Source organism: Ictalurus furcatus, chromosome 17 (assembly GCF_023375685.1).
Source record: "Ictalurus furcatus strain D&B chromosome 17, Billie_1.0, whole genome shotgun sequence".
Taxonomy (NCBI): Eukaryota; Metazoa; Chordata; class Actinopteri; order Siluriformes; family Ictaluridae; genus Ictalurus; species Ictalurus furcatus.
Genome location: NC_071271.1, coordinates 11251376 through 11269661, shown reverse-complemented (window position 1 = coordinate 11269661; position 18286 = coordinate 11251376). Strand labels below are relative to the sequence as shown.

At 37.8% G+C, this 18286-nt stretch overlaps 2 protein-coding genes across 3 annotated transcripts in view; both read left to right on the top strand.

The window, feature by feature from the left end:
* usp32 (ubiquitin specific peptidase 32) overlaps positions 1 to 6187 on the top strand; it is a 45049-nt gene extending 38862 nt beyond the window's left edge. For both annotated transcript variants that reach the window (XM_053646331.1, XM_053646330.1), the window contains exons 28-34: positions 230 to 316; positions 415 to 535; positions 2322 to 2513; positions 2641 to 2887; positions 3049 to 3479; positions 3703 to 3795; positions 6008 to 6187. In XM_053646331.1, the coding sequence (XP_053502306.1) occupies positions 230 to 316; positions 415 to 535; positions 2322 to 2513; positions 2641 to 2887; positions 3049 to 3479; positions 3703 to 3795; positions 6008 to 6181 (1345 nt within the window). In that variant the 3' untranslated portion in view covers positions 6182 to 6187. The remainder of the gene's footprint in view (positions 1 to 229; positions 317 to 414; positions 536 to 2321; positions 2514 to 2640; positions 2888 to 3048; positions 3480 to 3702; positions 3796 to 6007) is intronic.
* Positions 6188 to 8824: 2637 nt separating this feature from the next.
* On the top strand, positions 8825 to 18237 carry si:ch211-167j9.5 (fibroblast growth factor receptor homolog 1). The gene is made up of 12 exons (XM_053646333.1): positions 8825 to 8914; positions 10476 to 10571; positions 12564 to 12660; positions 12816 to 13017; positions 13187 to 13325; positions 15019 to 15117; positions 15309 to 15469; positions 16091 to 16228; positions 16305 to 16416; positions 16541 to 16640; positions 17277 to 17376; positions 17456 to 18237. Exons 2-12 carry the CDS (start codon positions 10550 to 10552, stop codon positions 17504 to 17506), a joined length of 1221 nt encoding a protein of 406 aa, XP_053502308.1. The 5' UTR covers positions 8825 to 8914; positions 10476 to 10549; the 3' UTR covers positions 17507 to 18237.
* The last annotated feature ends 49 nt before the right edge of the window (positions 18238 to 18286 follow it).

The following is an 18286-nucleotide window of genomic DNA, read 5'->3' as shown; positions in this document are numbered from 1 at the left end:
CAACATTACACACTAAAGTCGAATGGTCTAACAGTAGCATAGTTCACAAGTATTAAGGAGGTTTGTACTTAACATGTGTGTCCATAATCATGGACAATATACCAGGCATTGCGATTTAAACATGTACAGTCATGAGATATCAAACTTCAGAAGTCTAAAAACACATACACACTGTTTTTTGTTCCTTTTTACATTTTATTTTAACGGCGTGGATCATGATATACTGCAGTGATGACAGCCTGGGTTACCAGTACCCTTTCACCTTGCGGGCAGTGCAAAAGGATGGCAATTCTTGTGCCTGGTGCCCGTGGTACAGGTAAGCCATTTATCCTGGCTCTGTAGGGGTGTGTGTTTTTGTGTGTCTGTGTGTTAGAGGGCTGCATTGAGTGATGAGAGTGGTCATGTCTTTGCCAGGTTCTGCAGAGGTTGTAAAGTGGAGTGTAATGAGGACAGGGCATCCCTAGGAAATGCTTACATTGCTGTGGACTGGGACCCCACAGCCCTGCACCTCCGTTATCAAACTTCCCAAGAGAGGGTGAGTGCCATTAATACATATGTAATAACAAGGAAGCTATACAGCCATCATTATGGAAAGTGTTCTGAGAGTCGGACACTTAAATTGTCCGGTCTTTAAGAGAACATTTCTATATCCTGTGTAAAGTTAGTTCTGTAGGAGTGAAGTGTTGTGTAATGGACACAGGCTAGTGCTTTTAGAGGTTTTTTTTGTTGTTTTTGTTTTTTGTTTTTTAAGAGCTAATGCTTTTAAAGAGATTAAATTTGTTTCTGTCCCACAGCAGAGCTGAAAAAGCTTTTGTCAGAGTAATTAAAATACTAACATTTTTATCTTTTCATATAACTACAAACCACACACGCAGTCAACATGGTGCACCACTGAACTACACGCAAGCATACTGTTTCAGTGGGGAGGAAAGCATATTTCAGAAATTTTCCTGTGAATAATCAATTAACATGGAAATTAAGAACATTGCATGCAATTTAATGCAAATTAATTTAATTAACTTTCCATTTCCAGTGTAATTCATTATCTGATACAACTCTGTGGCTGTAGTTGAGACTAGATAAACTGCATGGCCAAAAGTATGTGGATACCTGACCATCACACCCATGGGTGTCCATTCCAAAACCATCGGCACCAACATGGAGTCTCAGTAAAAGGAAATCCGACAGCATACAAAGACGTTCTCCACACTTGTGTGCTCACAGCTTTGTGCCAACAGATTGAGGAAGGCCAACATATTGGTGTGATGGTCGGGTGTCCACATACGTTTGGCCATTGTGTGTGTGTGTGTGTGTGTGTGTGTGTGTGTGTATATATATATATATATATATATATATATATATATATATATATATATATATATATAATGTGTAATTAACTAAATTTTATGCTATCTAGCAATGCTGCTACACACAACAAACAAGTGTTATATCTAGGGGTTTACATCGTATAACAGATATTCTATATTGTAACCATCTCTCTTAACATTAGTGAACAGATGTGTATTGTTGTGTGTGTGTATTATTAACCTTATTTGTTTACTCAGTAATTTGACTTTTTTTGTTAAAAATTCCGGTGGCTTTTGAATGCAAAATCGGGATTGATGAGGATGTTGTCCTTATTATAATTTGTGAGGATTATTGAATGCAACTTCAGGCAGATAGCATATGCCAAAAGAAAGTATGTAGGTCACTACTATCTGTGTCCAAGCACCATTAGATTTGGATTTAGTGGATCAAAACTAAATTTAGGATCTGTGGCGCTATAAGGTAATCATTTGTGAAGGAGTCACCCATAGAAAGCTTGTATATTGTAAATTGATGTAATTTGGGAGAGTTTGACTTTGAAGTGTTTATTTCGTAGATCAGTCAATACAGAACATTGTTATTTATATTTAATTTTTAAAAATATTGGTTAAGAATTTGGAAGAATTGTTGTTATGTAGTAAGAAATTAATTATGGAATGTTACTTATCCCAACATCTTTATAGGTAGTCAATTTTACTTAGTTGGCTTTGTTCAAACAGTATTAGAACATGTTGTTGGATCTGGAGAATCCTATTATTGAAATTTGATTTGTTGATGCCATGACGTATACTACAAAAATAATGTTTAGATTTCATAAATAATGTTTCGATTTTGAATGTTACACCCACACCATACTGCCCATGCAAAGGTTCTCAAATTAAAACAATGTTAAAAAGCATTGTTCTATAGTAATGCAGATTCTCCCAAGGACTTGCCAGTTACTGTTAAGTCTAAAGTCTGTTTTCAGTGGTTAGTGATGATTGTGTTTCGTGCAGATAGTGGAGGAGCACACTAGTGTGGAACTGAGTCGGCGTGCCCAGGCCGAGCCCATCAGTCTGGACAGCTGTCTGAAGGCCTTCACCAGTGAAGAGGAGCTGGGTGAGGATGAGCTCTACTATTGCTCCAAGTGCAAAACCCACCGTCTGGCCACCAAGAAGTTGGACCTCTGGAGGCTGCCTCCCATACTGGTATGAAAAAAACCCCATAAAAACTGCTCCTTCCACATTACCTCTTGCATTTATTCTACACTTACCTGGTCATTGAGGGATATGATGTCAATATTTATTTATTTTTATTTTATTTTATTTTTTTTAGATTGTTCATCTGAAACGCTTCCAGTTTGTGAATGGCCGCTGGATTAAGTCCCAGAAGATAGTGAAGTTCCCGTGTGAGAGCTTCAACCCCGGTGCGTTTTTGGCTCCACGTGAAGCTCAGAGCACATGGGGCCTGCAGAGCCAGAGCGAGTGTCCGGTGGAGGAGCTCCAGAAACTGGACAGTGGAGATTCCTCAGTGTCTTCCATCTCCACTACTACTGTGGTCAGCCCTTCCATATCTGGCAGAGGTCTGTCTCTACAGTGTCTTCTCTGCCTGTGTCTGAGGCTCCAAAACCAAAAATCCAAAAGTTTTTAATGTTTGACTTAATTGTTTAAATGTTGTTTGAATAAAACATACCTTTCTTTGAAGCTGTTATGGTGAAACGTGAAATGCTTCCGTTCCATTTAGGCACCCCGAGTTCAATTAGGAGGGTAGGCAGCCCACTGAGCAGAAGCAACAGCCCCAATAACAGCCCTAAGAGCACAGGCCGGAAACAGGGACGTCTGCGTCTTCCTCAGCTCGGCAATAGACACCGACTCTCCAACAGCAAAGAGAATCTGGACAGCAGCAGTGGCTGTAAAGAAAGTGGCCCAGAACCCAGCATGGTAACAGAGGCGGAGCCTCAGGTGGCAGGAGCTACTCTAGAGCCCAACACACACGACTCTTCCTGGACATTGGTTCCCTCCAGTACTGACTGTGATGTCATCATGGTGAATGGGCTGAGCCAGGACAACAGCCAAATCAATGGGCACTCAGACGCCAGCACAGAGCTAGACAACACCTCTCATCATGGAGATGAAGTCTGTCTTGAGCCAGTGTACAATTTATATGCAATCTCGGTAGGTCTTCCCTGTCTACTTAAAACATTCAGAATTCATTTTAGTGCTTCTGGTATACGTGTGTGTGTGGGGTGGAAGGGGCAGGTCAATATTTATTGTTAAATGGAGATTTGGATACATCCACAGCTGACATGTTTTGAAAGTATTTCATTATAAAATGTATGTTCCATCACAGTATTATGAAGATTTTTGCCCAGTCAAATGTTTTGTTTTCTTTTCTTAGTGCCATTCAGGAATCATGGGAGGGGGCCACTATGTGACCTACGCGAAAAACCCCAATGATAAATGGTACTGTTATAACGACAGCAGCTGCAAGGTAAAACGTCCTTATATGTCAGCAAATATTTATATTAAAGATTAAAGACTATATCCATCGTTGATTTGTAATGCTCCCCACTCATTCTCTTGAAGGATAAAAAAGGATGTTAAGGTGGGTGGGTGTGTAGCGGTGGGTGTGTGATGAGTATAAAGGGCTAGATGATTATTTCAACAAATGAAAGGAAAAACAGTGGCTCTGTTATTATGATGAGGGCATTTTGCTGTCCCCTTGCATGGAAGTGCCACTGTAAATCAATATTCGGACTTATTCCGAGTTATTCTCACCTTCATCTGGTTAAGCATTTGAAGCATCAGTGTTTGAAATCACTATCGTCATATTCATGTCTTATCTGGCAATAGTTTGATGCAGAGAGAAGCCCTGACCTGGTGTGCAAGTTAGTGATGTGTATTAGGACTAATGAAGTCTTGGGAGTGGGTGGATTTTACTCTCACACAGCTGGGAGTGGGCAGGCAAATTTGAAGCTCACAGGTTAAAAGCGAGATAATATGTTTGCTGTAAGGTTTAATCCAACTTCATTAAAATGATTAAACTACAGTGTACACACATCATGTACCACAGCTTTGCAGATTAAGGCCATTTTGCACTGCAAGTGTTTGCGTGACACTTGTGTCGTCTTACATCAGGCTCTGCTTTCATGTGCAGCATTCATTTCTGTGCTATAATCCACTGGTTTAGTAATTATAACATGCAAATATCTGTGTCACTTTATTATAGACATGCACTGAAACTTTGATCACATAAATCTCATTTGATTAATAATCTTTTCACTCCGGCGCTGTGGTAGTTATAACCTTACAGAAGTTTAACACACACCGGAGCGTGCATAGCTACAGCACAGCAACTGGCTGAAATGTTGATCCGAAATGGTATTTGCATTCACCACGTGTGAACACAGTTGAACACCTGTGGGAGATTTTGGACCAAGCTGTTTAGCCATCATCTAATCACCAATTGAGGAGATATATTTTGTAAGAATGGTGTTCACGACTCTTGTAGAATCTATCCCAAGGCACACAGAAGCGGTTCTGGTGGCTCATGTTTACTAAAACACTTTATGTTGATTTTTCCTTTAATTTGTCAGCTGTCTGTATATTAGCATATGTCACACACTACCGGTCAAAAGTTTAGAGACACTTGACTGAAATGTTTCTCATGATCTTAAAGATCTTTTTATCTGAAGGTGTGTGATTAAATGTGTGAAATCGGTGTTGTAGACAAAAATATAATCGTGCCGACATACTCATTTCTTTCATTAGATAACTAACATTTCATTTACAAAAAAAAATATTTTTTTAAAAGGATGACACATGTATTCCGAAATATTCTGAAAAGCAGCCAATACGAGTCCAGTGTAGGTGTGAACTCCTTTAGTACTGTTTAAAAAGCATCTCAGGGAAATTCCTCAAGAAATCGCTTGAGAAACTGCCCAGAATACATTTCTGAAATTCTAGGTGAAAAGGGGTGTACTTTGAAGATGCTAAAATATTAAATTATTTTGATTTATTTTGGATTTTTATCACAACAGAATTCCCATAGTTCCACTTGTGTTACTCCAGAGTTTTGACTTTATGATTATTCTGTAATGTGGGGGGGGGGGGGGGGGGGGGAGGGAGAATAAAGAATGAGTGTCTAAACTTTTGAGGGTTAGTGTAGTCCTTGAAGTAATCTGTTTTTAAGCCTCAAGCGTTTTTTGGTTTCATTACACTCTAGCTTCTGAGGCAACATTGGATCAGTGGGCAAAAAAAGATTAGTTTTGTGGTTTTGTCACATCTCTGAGCAACAGTACACCATTGTCTTCTGGAACTAAACTAAAATGGAAAAGGCCACTTTTTGAATAGAAAAAAGGAGTTAGTTGTTTAACAGTATGCTAAGGATCATGGAAAATCTAGCTAAAACAAAGTCCATGCAGGGTCCAGATGAGCAGATTTACTTGGTGCTTTTATCCAAGCCAGTACTATAATTACTGGGGTGTTGATGGCTGTAAAGTGTAGCCCATATATACATATATTGTGTCCCAGATTGAGTAGATGGATACAAAGATTATAAAGATTATTGGTTAAAAATGTTTTGGACATTATCTGACTGTTGGTCAAATGAGAAATAAATCGCCTTTGTATGTTTAAGTATTTAAATGTTAATGTACCTGATGATAAATAGCTTGCCTTTGCTGCCTCTGTCTCGTTTCCAGGAGGTTCACTCTGAAGAGATTGACACGGATTCAGCATACATTCTCTTTTACGAACAGCAAGGAGTGGACTACTCTCAGTTTCTGCCTGTGACTGATGGCAAAAAAATGGCAGACACTACGAGCATGGACGAAGACTTTGAGTCAGACTATAAGAAGTACTGTGTGCTTCAGTGATCCCATGCCCTTCCACATTAAAGGCACTTAACGAGTTCATCAGTATCCTGCCCCCGTGTGCAATGTAGACAGCGTGACCGAGCGAAGCTGCACGACTGAAACCGATGAGCTGCAGATCCCGAAGCACAACGTTCAGCTCGAGACTGAGGAATCTCAACCTCTGCTGCTTCCCCCTGTTTCAGAAACACTTACTGGTGTTTTAGCAATCAAATGGCTGAAAGAGTTTGAGAGAAAATAAACAAATAAGAGAGAATTGTGTAGCTTGTGAATATTGCCAACTGAACAAAATGGGTCCTGAACCAAAAAAAAACAAAAACAATTTCTTTGAAATTATTGTGATTAATTGTGACTCGGTCCAAATCTTCAGCATCTCGTACCTATGGGAAACGATATTTATGTATTTATCTTTCCATGAGGTTTTCTTAAGGAGAAGGGGCACTCTCATCTTCCATAAACTTGTTTTATATTTTTATATTTATATGATAAAATCATATACAGAGCTTTTTCTTTTTTCTGGCCAAACACATTAACTCAGTACCAACTTTATCCATCAGTTCTACTGGAGAGGTTTCTATTGGGTAAGTGCAATGTTCAGTTCTGTAATGCAAGTCCAACAGACTTTTTGTCCTTTTTGTTCCTCAGCAGACATTTCCTCAGCATACACTACCTCCCTTTTTAATTTTTTTTTTTTATTTGCAGTTTATCGGCTGATTGTTAATGGAAAGATTGTAAGACAGTATTACACGTTATACGGCTCACTAAAATGTGCCTGTAAAGTTTTTTTCACACTAGATAATGAAATCTGGTTTCAAAAAAACTGCATTCCAGTGAGCAACACCCCCCAAAAAAAACATTGATTTGCCGTGGCTATATTTTGATTTATATTTTAAGCTTAAGTTTGTTTTCAGGTCTTGTGCCAATGTCTTTCAAAAAGCCAGTATGTCTCTTAGACAAGTTTTAAGTTGACAATATTTTATTTTTCTGAGATATTTATTTTAATACCATGGATCTATCTTATCCAAACATTGGCTTGTCTCTGGGCAGTCAACAGTCTGCTCCTCGTAACACTTTTCCTCCACCATGAGCATTTTGTGACTCCATTACAGGTTCTTGGACGTTCTTTCTGTTGTCACTTTATTTGTCATTCCTCATTCAAATAACTCTTTGTTAGTGGTAGAGTAAATGGTAGCCAAATGCATGCATATCTGATCAGTGTATGCTCATAGGAGAGGTTCATATTATCAAGCCAAAGTCTTTAACAGGTGGTATGTTGTTGCGTAGAAAGTTCTTTCTCGGAAAGAACGCCTAAACCTCATGACGGCCCTGTGCTAAAAAGAAGCGGTGTCCATGTGACCTGCTTAAAGTCGTGTGTCTTATAATGCCAGGATAGTAGCAACTCTTCATTAGAGAGCCATTTTAACACTGTGAATGGATATGATACAGTGAGTAATTTGCTTTCCTTCCATGGCTTCTAATTCGTTATGGAATGCATCGGATCCTTCATTGGGAAAGAGCTACATGTTGTTCTGTACCGTTTTGCTGCTCTACTTTCTACTTTCTTTTTCCTTATTATGGATATTTATGTACTTTTGCCAGAAAGGAACGCTTGTCAGAAATGGGAAAGTGTTATTTATTGGTCATATGATGTGACTGAACATTTGAATAGCTTAAGCAACATTTACAGTCACTTCAAATTGCAAATTTCTTCAATAACAGCTATCAAGAAAATGTCTGATTCGATTAAAACTATAAATCATTTCTCTCCATTTCAAACCTGCGTTGACTTGGAATTGAGTGGCTTGCTCATTTTAGATGAACTGGAATCTTCCTCTCATAGCTTCTTAGTCTTTTGAGGCTGCAAATACACTCATCACTTTTAAAGATTTTTGGAGTTTTTTTTGATACAGGGATAATTTATTAATACTCCAAGAAACATGATTGATTGGCAAGTAGTGCGATCAACTACTGATATCTCGATTTTGTTAATCATCAGAGATGTATTCATTTGATGAGCTTTATTTTGTACAGTGTTTAAAGAGTACAATGACATTGCACTGACATCAAATGTACAGACGTTTTGTAAATACACCTATAAAAAAAAAGATGTATTTGAAAATTAACTAAAAATGTGGTTGTATATTGAGTGATACTGTTGATCTGTAACAATTATTTGAGCAGCCAATTAAATTCAGACAATGCAATTGAAGAACTTTTGGCTTTGTTGGGTTTTTTTGTTGTTGTTTTTTTTTATTGTGTGCAAACTGTTGGGTGCTCTATTGTTTGCATGTTTGTACTGGGTTTGCAGAGAGCAGCAGGGGCTGTAGGCAAGGAGAGGAAACCACAACATCGGTCATGTTCTGAATGCTGCTCATCTTCCCTGAGATCAAACCAAAGCAAACCATACAAGCACCGTATGCTGTGTCTATTAATAAAGTCTTTGTCTTGTAAATTTTAATGCTCAAATAAAGCAGCCCTAATCTCGATCTGTGCAAGACAGAAGGAGGGAGGGAGGGAAGGAAGGAAGGAAGGAAGTGTATGAAGCATCTCAGATCTCAGACTACACTCTGCACTAGTGCTTTGTGATGCTTTACCCACATTTGCTGCTCTGCGTTCTGAAGAGCACCTGGCTGAAGGCGGCTTCCATGCGCTCTCATTGTAGCAGTACATCACAAGGTCAAGTGGACTTTATCACACTTTAAAGACACACGCCAACACTTCCGGCTTGAAATGAAGGTAAGTGGTTCCTTTTTGTTTCTTTTAAAAAGACTTTTATACTTTCTCTTGTTTGTCTCTACATTCATTGGTGTCAAAAGGAAGCTGAAACAGTTTTAGGTTTCGTCAAAAAAAAAAAATTGTAAATTGAGGTCACTTGTGTTGTTTTTAGCTTTGTAAAAAAAAATAAAAATTGACAGTTCTCTTAATAAAAATGATAAAATTCAATTAAGTTTCTTTATTTTTGTGCGTTGACTATTTAGTGCTTTTCATATTTGGAAAGAAAATGTTTGGTGGTATAGCATGTGGAAAACTTGCAAAAGGTTAACATGCATTTATTATTATTTATTTCCAGAAGGAACTTAAAATTGTCAAGACCTACCAATATATTGACTAGGAGTCAGAGAAGTTAGCCGTTTTTTTTTTTTCTTTAATTAAGAAGAAAAATAAACTCTCACACTATCATTTTTTTCATCCACATTAATGAACAATTAATTCATTTGATTTGGCTTTTTATTCACTGCATAATTATAAACTTTAAAAACTGCTTCTTTTTATTTTGAATCAGATGGTCATGGCTTTGGACGCAACCCATTTTTGTCTTTTGCCACGGTCCTGGTATATAGCTTAAGGGCTAACGCTAAAGGCTAATGCAGTTAACGCTTTTACATTTATGTGGTTTGGTGTGGACCAAATGAAGGTTTTCTTTAGTTAAGTTTGTTTTTACAGATGTGAACACTACACCTATACGCAATTAAAAAAACAAATTGAACCCTGGAACACCAAACCTTAGGGGTCTTGACCGAAATTGATCAAGGTAAAATTACACCTCTTGGTGTCAATACTGAATAATCAGGACATCCTTGTCTGACATTTTTTATGTTTTGTTTTGTTTAGTTTTTTTGATAAAATTGCACTTCTTTCCAAAGGTAAAACAACTTTTATGAGAATATGAAGTGTCCATTAAATCACACAATGCTAAATACCAGTCAAAGAACATCTTCATGTGCTTGAAAATCGTTTAAATGTGTAAAGAACTGAACCAAGTGGGAAAAGATATTATTTCACACACACACACAAAAAAAAAACCTAACTCTTGTATACCATTTAGCACACAAACTTTACATTGCTTTAGAAACACAAAAATTTTTGTCTAACAAATGAGAAACATTTTAATGTTGCCTACAGTAAAACATTAGTTACTTTAAAATAAACCACATAAATATAGGCTGCATTTTTCTTCTGCAGAAAACCATTTTTGTGTTGCTTGAACTGCAAAGCTAGAGTCAGCTGGCTTGCTCAAAATTTTTGTAGTTTATTTGTAAAAGATTCAATAATGGATGAACATGCTACCCCATTATTCATCTCTCCTCTACTGCATAAAAATGACAGTTTCACATTCCTCAGGTTTTCAAGCTACAGTCTTCATTTACATTCCCTTATAATGGGCTTTTAGAAGTTTTTTTTATTTTTTTATTTCATACCTTCTTTTTTAGTTACTCCATTACTTGTTTGTGTGGAGTTCAGAAATGAGAAACATACTGTACTGTGACTCTCATGCCAAGTTCTCTTTTTATTTTAGTGCTGCTGACAGTTATTCAGACTTACACAAGGAATGCATGGAGCTGCCATACTCATCCACTTAGGTGAAACAATATGTCCAATTCAACAAACTCAAGTAAGTGTATAACAGGTCACACTCCGCATATAACAGCCTATATACAAGCTGTTATTCTGACAGGATGAATTTCTGGCATATGTTCAAGCAGTGTAAATTAAAGATGAACATGCAAAGGGAGGGACTGCTATAAATAGTGTAATGTTTTAATTCTGGCCATTTGACTGAAATTAACCCTGTGACTAACTCCACTGAAACTCCGTCATCCACAGCTTATGCAGAGAATATTTATACATACAGTACTGTGCAAAAGTCTTTCAAAGAGCGGTACACAATAATGAACTAAAAAAGTTTTTAGCATTTTGTATGAAAGCCCTTTTGGTTAAAAAAAATAGTCCCGGGTACATTTTATGAAGTTTTATTAGCAAGCTGAAATTACAGTAGCTGGTAAGTTTTACTGAGCATCTTTGTGAATCTGCCAAAGTTTTTGACTGTCGCACTTGCTTTTGCAAACCCCAGCAGCGTTCTATTTTTTTTTGTTTTGTTTTGTTTTTTTAAAAAAAGTGGTCGGTTACGTACTATGTTGCTTTCTTTACTGACATGTAAACTTTTTTTCCTGTAATAGTTAACTTTTTTTGTCGAAAAAGTAATGTTTGGAAATATAAAATGTTTTTGTGCTGATTCAACAATCATAAAATAAATCAATTTATTTAAAAAAAAAAATAAATGTAGTAAACAAAGTGTTCCTAAGACTTTTGCACAGTTCTGTAATTTGTTATAATCTTTTAAATGACTTAACTATACGTGTAATATGTTTCTAGTAAGGAGCAATTATGGAATCATTTTCTTCAATAATTATCATACGTAATTATGAAACAGAAATGAGCAGAAAATACCAAAATGTTGCCAAATTAAAGTGTACATTCTCAGCACAGCTGAAAGTCAAGAGATAAGTAAGGCACAAAACATCTCTCCAGGGTTTTGCGATTTTGCAGTTGTGGAAATGAATGCAAAATCAAGCAAACTCCACAGTATTCGGAGAAGTTTTCAATGTTTCAAATTACCGCAGATTTTCCGCAGATTTGGGCCTAGACACGTCATGGGACGTCAGCACAACGCGCATTCAGCCAAATCCCTCTTCAATTCACACGAGTCGAACATGAGTACAGCTAAAAGCTCTCATTTACCAATAAACATCACTGTCAAAGACCATGCAAAACAATTTGGTACAATTGCGATTTTGCCAATTCAAATAGTTTTCTGCAAAAAAAAAAAAAAAAACACAAAAAGAAGCAAGTTGCTTCACAAATTTTGAATAAAGCCGCAGCAACTTGGCCAGTTTCATGGCTAACTGGTTGCTTTTGTATGATGGAGAATTTATGTGAGATTAGAGGACCTAACACTAAACTTATAGACCACTTTATCCTGATCAAGCAGGAATATAGGAATATACCCTGGATAGGATGCTAGTCCATCACTGTACACACACATTCATACACTTCTTCACACCTAGGGCCAATTTAGCATAGGAACAACCCAGAGGAAACCCACTCAGGATTGAACTGGGACCCTGGAGCTGTGAGGTGGCAGCACCACTCGCTGCACCGCCATGTCATGAATACATGAGCATAAATAAATGTCATTGATATCTACATCTATATTATATCTACAGTTGCAATCAAAATTATTCAACCCCCATTACAAATCAGGTTTATTGGCAAAATTTACAGACTTGCAGCTGTTTGTAATGAACAAATCAAACAAAAGCAATTGAAATAGTTCAACACAAAAATGCTTCAAGTAGTTTCCCCAAATTCAACTGAAAATACAACTTATAATGATTTCTCCATTCTCAAATGTATTCAAAACAGCAAGAAACTGAGTAAAATAGCCATTTTCCTAACACATTTGGTGCACTCTATATACTCCCTATGACAGTGAGTTACCAGTTTACTGAAGTGTGTCGATGAAACTCTGTGTTAGTATGTGGCCTAGTTTGATTTCCTGTCATGCTTCGTTGTGTATCCTCTTGCATTCTGTTTGTTGTTACAGATGCTGATAGTCTGGACAGTATCCACTACAGTCTCATTGGCATCTCTGTTCTCGCCATACTCACCATGCTTTTCTTTGGCATCCTGTGGTTCAAAAAGTAAAATGAATGAGTATTTTTAGACAGTTTTCTCAACAGTTTTACCAACTCAATTATTAGATCAATTCAGATCTAATGGCCAAATAATGTACTATTTTTCTAATATACCCCAAAAATTTTTTGATTAGATACAGTCTTTATTCCTTATATTTCAGATATCAATCGCTGAATAAGACCATACGGCACCTTAGACAGGGAAAGTCCATGACCGCTCCTCCCCAAGACTCCACTCCCCTGTCTCCCATCTCTCCTCAATCAGTGTTGGTGATGCCACCATTAGGCAATTCGGAAGAAACACGCCTACAAACACAGAAAAGCAGACAGAGTGTTCGATTACTGTGGAAACCATCACAACAGGTTCAGAGCATCACAATTCAATCAATTCATGATTAGAAGTATGTTTTCATTTTTATATCCTAGATAGACACCACCAGGTTGATGAAAGAAAACAAGTATTAACTTATTATTTAAAATATAAAAACAATAGAGAGCTAAACATAACATCTGCACAATGTCGTGTCTTCAGAGCCCACGGGTTACGAGGACAGACCTGAACCTGATGCAGCTGATCAAGGCTGGGAGGGAAGGCGCGTTCTACAAAGCAAGGATGTTGCGGGGAACCTGCAAAGGTCACTCACTTGTCACTTGCAAGATTGCAAAAGAAGGTAATGCACAGACAAAACCTTCTCTCCATGCACTGACTCTGAGTTTATTAACCCTACTATTGCCAAGCATGAGCTTACACTACAGGTGAATATAATTACTTTTTAAAACAATACCAGAAATCTAGCCTTGGTATGATGTTACAATTATTGTTTTTTTTTTATTGTGAGGACACTCTCTAGAGGTATTTTTCATTATTTATTTGAGAAAACATTATTACAATGCTGTAAAATTCTAGTATAACATCTGCATACAGTGGGGTCCAAATGTTTTGAGACCATGTTAAAAATCTGGGGGGATACTCAATATATTTACTATATATTGACTCTTTCTAGGTCACTATTTCAATTTAAGCAAATTTGTCACATTGACCATGTTAACTCATTTATACAAAAGGTCAGATTTTCCTCATGTCTAATCTCTTCCATAAAAACATGGGTTCGGCCGACGATCCGATGGATTTGATCAAACACGGATCATTATATTTTTCACAAACTCATGGAGTCCATGCCAACTCGAGTTCACACTGTCATTAAAGCAAAAGGGGCTTTAAATGAAATTCATGCAAATATTTCTAAGATTCTATTTTTCACTCAAGTTAATGCTGATGATATACAGTGGTGCTTGAAAGTTTGTGAACCCTTTAGACTTTTTTATTTTTCTGCATAAATATGATCTAAAACGTCATCGGATTTTCACACAAATCTTAAAAGTAGACACAGTGAACCCAATTAAGTGAATGAGACATATTATACGTTGTCATTTATTTATTGGGGAAAATGATCCAATATTACATCTCTGTTAGTGGCAAAAGTATGTGAACCTCTAGGGTTAGCAGTTAATTTGAAAGTGAAATTAGAGGCAGGTGTTTTCAATCAATGGGAAGACAGGTGTGAGTGAGCATCCTGTTTTATTTAAAGAACAGGGATCTATCAGAGTCTTTACAACACATGTTTGTAGAAGTGTATCATGGTATGAACATAGGAGATTTCTGAGGACCTCAGAAAAAGAGTTGTTGAGGCTCATCGTGCTGGAAAAGGTTTTTTTTTTAAAAAAAAAAAACATCTCTAAAGACACCCCAATTAAAGAAATGAAACAAAAAACATTATACATTGTCATTTATTTATTAAGGAAAATGATCCAATATTGCATCTCTGTGAGTGGCAAAGGTATGTGAACCTTTGCTTTCAGTATCTGGTGTCACCCGCTTGTGCAGCAATAACTGCAAGTAAACATTTGGGGTAACTGTTGTTCAGTCCTGCACGTCGGCTTGGAGGAATTTTAGTCCATTCCTCAGTACAGAACAGCTTCAACTCTGGGATGTTGGTGGGTTTCCTCACGTGAACTGCTTGCTTCAGGTCCTTCCACAACATTTCTATTGGATTAAAATCAGGACATTGACTTGGCCATTCCAAAACATTAACTTTATTTTTCTTTAACCATTCTTTGGCAGGACGATTTGTGTACTTAGGGTTGTTTTCTCTTGAGATTCAGTTCATGAACAGATGTTCTGATATTTTCCTTTAGAGTTTGCTGGTATAATTCAGAATTCATGTTCCATCAATGATGGCAAGCCGTCCTGGCCCAGATACAGCAAAACAGGCCCAAACTATGATACTACCATCACCAAGTTTCACAGATGGGATAAGGTTGTTATGCTGGAATGCAGTGTTTTCTTTTCTCGTTTTCTATTAGGAGTCACTTCAAAGCAAATTGAGACTGAAGTGTCTATTATGAGGAAGCTGGTATATCATAAGAATGTGCTTCAGCTGCTGGACTGGAACGCTGCTGAGGGTAAGCGCTTCATCAGATGTGGTCTGTTTTTAGCTTACCAAATAAATCTGATCAATCTAATCAAATCCATGCCTCATTGTTGTGTTGAATTATGTCATGTTTAGAATGAAAGTGGTTTGTTATTAAAAGAACACTAAAATAAAACCTGCTTCAATAGGATCATTACATTAACTTGCTGGTTGTATTTGCAGAGCCCTTCTTGTTGATCATGGAGTTTGTGAGTTACGGGACCCTGCGCAGCTTTGTGCAGACACATCATGACAAGCTGAGTGCTGACCCTGAGATCCAGAACCTTTTCGCCATCGCCTCCTATCACATCGCTCTGGCCATGGAACACTTGCGCTCCAAAATGGTATCTCTTATGTTTCAGTGAAACACCAGAGATTACACTCACACCATTTTTAACAAATGAAAAGATGCATTACAGAAAGAACTTTAAAAGCTGGTGATACGTGCAATTCATTTAAAGCAGAAGTTATGTATGCTTCTTTTGCTTTTTGTAAAGGATAATGTGTACAGTAGTCTTGCATGCTTTCAACAAATGCATAGAACAATTTTCTGCAATACCTTTTTGATGAAAAAGACATGACTTTATTATATTATTTAGATGGAAAAAAGTAGCTGCAGAAGTGTTTGTACATGCAGCATGAAATTGTGCCTTGTGCGTGCAGCAGGTTGAAAAAACTACATTATTTTTAATGTCACATTTGTGCAACAAAGCAAAAGCAATGAAGAAAAACAAGTTTATTATTAGTTTGCCTTGCTTCTGTACTTTAGCCATGTGCTGAAACATCATCCACGGCAGAAGTTTGTGTCACTTTGTTTAATGTCATTTTATATAACAGTCTCTGCAGTGCGACAGGGACGTGACTGAGTAACTTGCTTGGGAAAAGTATAGTTTTTTTTTCACTTCAGTGAAAAACACACCTAACGGACGCGTATTATGACTGAGATTCTTCCTTGTAATCTGCAGGTGGTACACTGTGACCTTGCTTTAAGGAATATTCTGGTGAGCCGTTTCCCCTGGGAAATCAAAGTAGCTGAATTTGGTCTGGCCAGAGACTTGACGCGTATGAGAAGTAGACGCAGCACCAGGAAAAAGCACCACAGGGTTAGCCATTGTATTATATTACATAAATCCTTATATTACGTAAATCCTCCGGTGGTTTAAATGTTACTGTCCTTAGGAACGAGTGCCCTTGCGCTGGTATCCTCCTGAATATTTCCGCAACAGCTACTACAGCTTCAAGGGAGATGTGTGGGCTTTTGGTATCGTGTTATGGGAAATGCAGACATTTGGTAAGCTCAGCACAATATCACATAACAGGCCTACAGATTAGATCATCCATATGCTGACATCCAATTCAAAACTCTGCAGGAAAGTAGAGTAAAATAAAAATGGTTTTTATTGTGCTCTTTACAGGTAGTCTGCCCTATCCCAATTTGGAGACTTCAGATCAAGTAGTGTATCACATTTGTGCTGGAACCAGAAACGTAGGACCTGACAGCTGCCGTCCAGAGATGTGAGCATCAACATTATTCTCTCTTTATTTGGCTGTTGGGCTACAAGAAATAAGCTCTGTGCACCAGGGTAATTCATAGACTGTGTATTAACAGCACTTCTGTCAGGAGTTGTAGGTGTTGTACATCTAAGACTTTTTGATCTGTAAGAAATTATTTTGTAGTCTTGGCCTGGCAGTAACCTTTGCACTAAACAGGTGGTTTAGTGGTTAGCACGTTTGCCTCGCACCTCTAGGGTTGGGAGTTCAATTCAACGCAAGGTGCTTGCATGTTCTCCCCTTGCTTCTTGGGTTTCCTCCTCCAGTCCAAAGACATGTGTTGTGGGCTGATTGGCATCTCTATTGTGTGTGAATGTGTGTGGGCTGGTGTCCCCTGCCTCGTGCACCGAGTTCCCTGGGATAGGCTCCAGGCCTCCCACAACCGTGCGTAGGATAAGCTGTATAGATAATGAATGGATGGACAGTGGTTCTCAAATCACTTCTCAGGCACTTCAGACAGTCCACATTTTTGCTCTATCCCTGTATTGTGAGAGTTTGAGAAGCACTGACCTGAACTTTGGTATGCAAGAGTACTCGAGGATGAGCATTAGGAAACACTGCATTTGAATATAGACACTGAGCTGAAACTTTCATATACAGACTGCAGATAATGAAGGACTGCTGGGTGGAGCCTTATACAGCCAGACCCTCCTTTACTGACCTGGTCAGAATTTTGGAGAGTATAATTGAGAATGATTCGGTAAGTATTTTTTAATCATACCATTTAACAGTTGCACCATTATCAGGTAAATAATAAACCTGCATATTTTGTGTTTCAGGATTATGTGGATGTTGTAGACCAAAAATCTATTAGTACAGCAGAAGACTGAATATTCAACATCGTAGTAATGTTGAGGATCAGTGTCTTTTCCTGCTGGCCTACAAAAGGAGTCACCTGATCGCACTAATGAGTTTACATTGTTAACATGGCTAGGACCTGCCTGATAAAACTTTGGTTGGATGTCAAGCGTCCACTTCTCACCGGACAACCATGCATTTTGAAGTCTTGCTGCACAGTTCAACAGTTTGGAGACTTTTTATTTATGGGTGTTTTCACACTTGGTCTCAGATTGATGAGTCTGTTTTTTGCCTGCGTGAACACAACAAATGAACTCGGGCCCCTTTAAAATAGCCCACAAGTGAACTGTGCTCAGACCAGATCTAGAGATTCATTTTGTCATCCACTTGATTCATGTCTTGTGAAAACAAAGTGGTCCCAGTCCGCTTTGCATTTGCTTTATGGCTAAAGAATTTGAAGCTTCCTGCCCATATGTAGCTGTGCTTTTCTCTCACCTCACAGATAAAAAAAAAAAAAACAACAACAAAAAAACAAGTGAGAAATACTTTAAAGACTGCCATTATGGTCTTGTGGACCCCCATCAATGTTAAGTGGTGTTGGGTAGCAACATGACAGATGATCTAATAGACTTAAAGAAGCATTGTGGCATTAGCAACTATGCTGTTGAGGTTACATAGTTAGGCAGCGGTAGTAACAATAATAATGTGAACAATAGTTCCTGTACAGTGTATTGCTTTTGTAATAAAGTGTGTTGTATGTAGTGTATGCATATATTTGGTCTGCAACTCTTTTACATAAGAATCACAAATAG